Here is a 7,291-nt window from a genome sequence, read left to right as displayed (position 1 = left end):
GGTACGAAACGGCACCGGCCTTTCATTCATCAGTTGTTGCTTGACTGTGTTTCGCTTCATTAAACGTAAAGGCTTTTCTTAAAGTCTGTGATCATTGTAGCTCGACCTAGCTCTTGAATAACTAGGAAAAGTGCTGTCCTTCTTCCTGTGAGGATGCTCTGTCTTTATTTCTGCATTGCTCCAAAAGTGCTCCAGCAATGCAAGGTAGATGAGCAAAATCCAAACGATGTAGCGGTGTCAGTGCTGGCCCGGGACTGAGAGAGCTCCCTGGTGATGGCAAGCTGTCTTTTTGGGATGGAAGCTCAGGAATTGTCGCCATGTGGATCCAGTATCTCCATGGCGTCCCTGTGCCCAGAGGCCGTGCTGCAGCTTGCCTCAGTGGTGCCTCTCGCACCGTTCTCACGGCTGATGTGTCCCTGTGCGCTTGTAAATGCTTGTCCGGACATAAAGACGCAGATCTGATGGGAACCATTACAGTGTTTCTAGAAAAGCTGAGGTATTGTGAGTTGGCCTTTGAGGAGCAGAGAAGAAGTAGTCGTGGCTTAGCCGAGCGCACGTTGTGCGGGAGGCGTGGTGGGAATCACTGTGTCACCGCTCCTTATTTTCCGCCTAGGAGGACATGGCCGCGCACGTGGGAGCGTCCCGGACGCCGCAGGAGGTGATGGAGCACTACGTGAGCATGTACATCCACGGCAACCTGGGCAAGGCCTGCATCCCCGACACCATCCCCAACAGAGTGACGGACCACACGTGCCCCAGCGGCGGCCCGCTGTCCCCGAGCCTGACCACGCCGCTGCCGCCGCTGGACATCTCGGTGGCCGAGCAGCAGCAGCTGGGCTACATGCCGCTGCGGGACGACTACGAGATCGAGTACGACCAGGACGCGGAGACGCTCATCAGCGGCCTCTCGGTGAACTACGACGACGACGACGTGGAGATTGAGTTAAAAAGAGCTCACGTAGACATGTACGTAAGGAAACTCAAGGAGAGGCAGCGGCGGAAGAACATTGCACGAGACTACAACTTGGTACCGGCCTTCCTGGGGAAGGATAAAAAGGACAAGGAGAAAGCTCCCAAACGAAAGATCACCAAAGAGGAGAAGGAGCTGAGGCTGAAACTGAGGCCTCTGTACCAGTTCATGTCTTGTAAGGAGTTTGAAGATTTCTTCGAGAACATGCACAAGGAGAGGATACTCCGAGCAAAGATTCGGGAGCTGCAGCGGTACCGTCGAAACGGCATCACCAAAATGGAAGAGTCGGCAGAGTACGAGGCAGCCAGGCACAAGCGGGAAAAGAGGAAGGAGAACAAGAACATAGCGAGCTCCAAGAGGGGGAAGGAAGATGGTAAAGAAGGTGAATTTGCGGCCATTGAAAATCTGCCTGGCTTTGAACTCTTGTCGGACAGGGAAAAGGTGCTCTGCAGCTCCCTGAATCTGAGCCCCGCACGTTACGTGACTGTAAAAACCATAATCATTAAAGACCATCTCCAAAAAAGACAGGGAATTCCTTCAAAGAGTCGCCTTCCCAGTTACTTAGACAAGGTACTGAAGAAAAGGATTTTAAACTTTCTAACAGAAAGTGGTTGGATATCCAGGGATGCATCATGAAACTCAGCTGATCTGCAGACACACAGCAGAGGCCCTTTAGAGCCTCAAGGACTCCGTTATTTTTTTCCTTCCCTCCCCAAAGGTATGGAAATGATGTCACTAAAACAAAACAAAAAAACAAAAGGCAATGATATAAAGCCCTGCAGTATTCATGATCCATGGTTCAGACAACTTTTGCTTTGGGTCACGGGAAATGTTTAATTGTGCAACTTTACATTGGATTTCACTGCTTTTGGTACATTACTAGAATGGATTTCTTTCATGTGAACTCACGCAGGTCCTGCAGTCCCAGAGTAGTTACTTCACTCCTTGCTATCGGGCACACAAGTATCGGTGTAGTCCTTGCTGTTCTTTGAAGGTGGGAGATGGTTTCATTTGCTGGAAACTTTCTTCCCCCTTTGTTTTGTTTTTGGGCATAATGCTGGCAGCCAGGCGGCGCTGACAAAAGCCCTGAGCTCGGGAGCGTGGGGAGCGGGGGTTTTGTGGCCGTTGCTGAGCTTTCAGGAGGTTCTCCTTGGTAACTGCGGCCCAGGCGCCGGGGTGGGCGGGTGAGAGCGCCTGTGGAGAGCGCCGCCGGACCAGCCACGGCGGGGAGCGGAGGGGAAGGGACGGGGAGGGGAGATGCCTCCGGGTACCTGTGCTGTGCAAAGGGCTCCTGAAGAGCTGCCTTCACACCTGGCTGGTCCGGAGGTGGCTTTGGCTTGAGTCTGTGCCAGACGGACCCCACTGAAGCTCCAGTGTTAACTGACCAGTGGCGAAATTGTGGTCCAGGGCAGCTGTGGTGCTCTGCTTCGCAGGAGGGGCAGCGCTGCTGTGAAGTGGCTGGTTTGGGACAGAAATGGGGTTTGGGAAAACAGGCAGCAAGTTGTCTTGCAGCAGTTGGGAGCCCAGAGGGGTGGCACCTCACAGCTCCCAGCGGCCAGTTTGAACTGGACACTTGCCACAGGCACCCACTGGCCACATAACACGGCATGTAACAGAATGCCAGATCCACAGCACTCGTTTAGTAAGATCTACTGATCAAGGCAAGGATGATGAAGGAGAACTAGGAAAGGACTTTTATGCTCATTTCATGCTTCAGTTTGCATGTTGGTATTTAACCAAATGAATAAAAACTGGTGGTTGCCCCGTGGAAGGCGGCACGTTGCTTGTGCCCAAGCCTCTCGACTGGCTCTGTCCAGAGCAGGGAGCTGGGACTGGAGGCCAGCTGGGCAGCTCTTCAGGAGTGCAGGGGTGCCAGAACATGGAATGTGACTGGCTTCAGAACAAGCGCGAGCACTGGGAATGTCATCTTGGTTGAATGCTTTGGGCTGTAGTCAGTGAGGATACCGTGGAATCCTAAACCAGTATTAGTTCTGCAGCTTGGCCGAGGTCTACTGATCAGAACTGGGCTTTTGTTAATACATCCAGCATTACTAAAATAGTGTTACCAGAGAGTTTAGAGTAAAAGGGGTAAAATTACAAAGCCAGCATTCCTAAGGAAGAAAAAAACAAAACTCTAGTGCCTTTTTTCCTTTTGAGCTTGTGATGTTATGTCCCTTCAGAAAAGGTAAGGGCTATGTCCTCTTGGATGTAAGATTTTGTTTGGCTTACCTGCAGGTGGCTTGTTGTGGAACACTTGAGACAAAACTGTCTCCCCGTGGCAGTGGCAAACTAACTGCAGCGTGCCGAGTCGCTTTAAGAACCACTTCCACCCACACGCCTGTACAAACAGCACACAAGTTCATGAGGTGTAAACCCGTGGTGATTTTCTCTGCCCTGCTCCTGTGGAAAGGAAGCTTGGCCTCTCATTGAGGAATTCTAGTTATGCAATTTGGTTCTTCCTGTAACTTGCTACCTAACTGCCATAACACAGCATTACTGATCGTGTTCTGGAGCCTCCACTCTGTGTAGTGGGGAATTTAAGATAATAGTGGGGGGTTTAAATTATTTTTTTTTTTCTCAAATCCTATCATTGTTATATTTCTACACTGTTCTGGCATATCCAAGTCTAACTAAAGCAATAGCCTAAAACCCATCTGAACAATAACTTAAAAAAAAATAATCTAGGCACCAATGAGTTTCGTAAATGTTGAACTCTGCATTTACACTTTGTAGTTTCTTATTCCTCAGCCCCTCCAAAATGTTTCTTTGGTGCTAGAAATAACTTATTGAACATCAAAATGAATGTAAAATAAAGTATTTTTAATGTATGAAATATGGATATCAATATTTATTTTATACTTGCAAGCAAATTCAAGGTGGTAAATGTTTGCTTTAGCAAATACTGGTCCCTTGCAAAGGGCTTCCCTAGAAGCAATGTCTCATTGTCCAGCTATGCTTTTAATTTTAAAGGTGACTTGCACTAGAGGATGCTGCTGTTCCATGCTTTCAGGTGGAGCTGATTTAGTCTAAGCATTCCTTTGTTATGAGCTGCTGTTTGTTTGTTTAAACCGAGATGCAGTTACCTTAATCCAGCAGTTTACTAGCGCCATGCTGCATCCCTCCTGTGATGAGGGGCCGAGAGGAAACGTGGCAAAGAGCTCCTGAACCTGTCTCTTGTGCTGCCCTGGAAGTGCTTCCTGTACTGTACCAATCACCCACCCTTCACGTTGCTGTGACAAGGTGTTTTATACGCTTCACGCTCTTGACTTTCCTCATTAAAGCTATTACTAGTGATAGTATCTGTCCTAACAGCATTGCTGTAAGCCTATGAAAAAGTGACACTCCACAAGTTGTTCAAAATACTGATGGAGGCAGCAGTAAGTCTGTTTTCGTGCTGTTGGTTTCCTTCAGTCAGCGTGGTCCCGGTGCCGTTTCACAGTAGAGTTTGCTCACTAGGGAACAGGGGAGCATTCGCCTCTGTCCCCTGCGCTGCCCTGCGCAGAAGGGCTTGTTCCAGACCCTTCTGGACGCAGAGCCTCCTGCCCTACGTTCTGTTGCAGTCCCAGCAAGCATTAAGAACAGCGTCAGCAGGTTTGCACGAGTCTTTGACCATGAACTGCCTTGTAAATCACACAAAATAAGCACTCTGCCATTACTTTCGTGTGTAACGGCTGCATCAAACTTCCTTGCAACAGTAACGGCCTTGGCCAGCCTCTGTTCACCAGCTCTTCTTGCAAAACGTTTTTGCACGTGCCCCAGTTGCTCTTAAGCGACGACACGAGATACTGTGAAGGAGGGCACCTGGTGAGCGGGTTCAGCTCACCGGCGGCATCCTGGAAGGGAATGTTGCACTCCTTTGAGCAGTGGGCTGGTGCAGCTGTGCCAGACACACACATGCCTGTGCCCAAATCATGTGAAACCTAACGGATGTTGTGCACACTCAGCATTTCACTAGTTTTTTTGCATTGTACATTGGTAAATAAACTTGTATTAAAGTTTCTTTCCGTTATTGATTTAATGGTCATGTAGCTTGCATGAGGAAGAGGGCTCAGGTCTGCAGTACCCAATGGAGATGTGTTTTAGGGAAGGGGTGATGGGTGGAGAGGTGGTCCTTATGAAATGGCTACACCCGAGGTGCTGATGATAGCTGTGTTGGCTGCTCTTAGACTTAAATTTCAGAACCGCCTCTTTCTGTTCTTTAGTGCTTCTTACTGTTGTATGGCAGCGCCCAGGTGGTTTGAGCTCTCAGTATAGTCTGGAGCTCTCCATCCTGGAAGCCTCTCTGAAAGGGCAGGCCAAGGAAAAGGAACCACTGAAATGGGGCAGTTGGTTACCAGCTTCAAAGATGCTGGTCTGAGTCTTGTGCTGAATGTTGAGCAGTAACCTGTGTTCAAGACTGAATGGAGTAATGTAGTCCAAAATAGACAGTTTATGTGAGGCACTCAGGAAGCTCATTAACAACAATCTTACATCTACTAGGGAAGAAGTTGTCCTTTTGTTTTAATTGTCCTACTGGAAAAACTTCTGTACTAGTGAAATTATTAGATTTAGTTTAGGTGCAGAAGGCTGGGGCGGGGGGAGAACCGATTACAGTTCTTAAAAGGTACATGGATCAGCCATGCTCCCCTGGTCCCTTTATGCCTTATCAGCTGAGAAAGGTTTCAATCCACGTGCAGTTCAACTCTTTCTTCAATCCTACTCCACACAGCTACTGTAACGTCTAACCCAAATGGGAGGAAGTTGCTTCCAAATTCAAATTAAGTATATGGAGTCTCCCCTTCCTCCGCCTCCCCCCCCGGTAGTTTTACACTCAATCCTCTGCGTTTTGATCAGAGATACTTAATTTCTTTTAAAAAAATAACACCGTAGTTGTCTTCTCACACATACCAAAAATTATTCTCCTTCCCAGGCCCAGTCAAAGCAAGATTGAACGGACTTTTAAACATGACTAACCCCCAAACAGCAGCATGCACTTAGGGTGTCCCTAGTTAACTGTCTGATCCCCAAGGCAAACAGGCACTGGGAAAAAAGTCTTAAAGAACAAGTAATAGCTTCCCCGCACAAACAGGTCAGGTGTTCAGTAAGTTGTTGGCAATGCTGCATCTGAACCAAAAAAATCAATACCTGATCTTGTACCAAGGAGCTTCTTGCTTTGAGACAACCAGAAATGAGGGTGGAAAAACTCCACCGTACTTGCTGTTTACCAGGTCCTAGTAGCATATGTAAGTCTGAATTTCCTGTGCTGTGTGTTAAATGTGTGCATGCTCTGAGGCCCCCAGAACAGACGCTTTGTCAGCTGGGTACAAGCTCCATCCACTCCCATCCAGGTGACCAGACAGATGCAGGACAAAGAGCAATCAGTTACTTGTGTATTGTGTTCTAGCCTGGTTCTGCAGGACCAGGAGCAGCAGGCGGAGTTAGACATGGCAAGAGTCTATAGGGGACACTTCTGTTCTAAGATCCAAGATGAGTAAATGCAACACGTGAAGATGAAACTATGTTCACATTTTTTGTTTGAGCCACTTACACGCAATTATTTATGTAATTTTAAAAGACAGTATATATCAAACTCTCAGCTACTCATTTCTTTGGGTACTCTGGCTTTCAGCAGGGCTGTAACTACAGTTTGCATAACAAACCGACTGTAAAGCTTGGAAGTTGTTAGACTATCAAAATTGTTTAAACCAATTTATACAATATTAAATTAAAAATCCAGAGATAGGATAAATTCTATTGGTTCTTCAATGCCATACAAGTATTAGATGGTTTTCTTGAGTCAACGTTAGTAAAGAACAAAAAGGGCTGAACAATTACAAAGATATCTACTCTCCGTTGTCTTTTATTTACAGGTCACAATTCACAAAGCTTTCCATTTCAGTTCTTGAGAGAGATTTCTGAATAGACAAAAAAAGGGTATTTATCCCATCAGTGTGTGAAAGCTGATGGATGCCTGCAGAAAACGGGCCATTTATGCTACTTCAGCCACTTCTGCAATGTCTGATTCTACAAAACAAAAGGAAGCTTTTGAACCTCTATTTGGATTCTCAATCTACACCTAGTGATAAACGTGAGCTTGCAAAATTGGTTCCTTTCAACTGAACGTACCTTTGGAAGCAATAATTGTAAAAAATGTGACCTAATCTAAAGCATTAGCAGGCTTAATGGCTCTTGCCTTTCACACTTAAGAAGAAAGCTTACGGAACAGTGATGTTGAAGGCCACTAAGCAGGAGAATTTCATCCGTTGCTTCATTTTCACTGGGAGACCTCAGCCAATTTGTTTAAACCTCTGAGGGGCAGAGGAATGAGGAAAGCACGGAGTA

General features: G+C 47.0%; 1 protein-coding gene across 1 annotated transcript; it reads left to right on the top strand.

Moving 5' to 3' along the window:
• Positions 1-613: 613 nt before the first annotated feature.
• TADA2B (transcriptional adaptor 2B) lies at positions 614-1,606 on the top strand (the record flags this gene model as incomplete). The annotated part of the gene is made up of 1 exon (XM_008944958.1): positions 614-1,606. A coding segment is annotated over one exon (993 nt), but the record flags the coding sequence as incomplete, so codon positions are not given.
• Between the last annotated feature and the right edge of the window lie 5,685 nt (positions 1,607-7,291).

The sequence above is a fragment of the Merops nubicus genome, unplaced genomic scaffold, assembly GCF_000691845.1.
Source record: "Merops nubicus isolate BGI_N331 unplaced genomic scaffold, ASM69184v1 Scaffold40487, whole genome shotgun sequence".
Classification (NCBI taxonomy): domain Eukaryota; kingdom Metazoa; phylum Chordata; class Aves; order Coraciiformes; family Meropidae; genus Merops; species Merops nubicus.
Note: the sequence above shows the minus strand (reverse complement) of the source record. Positions and strands in the feature narration are given on the sequence as shown.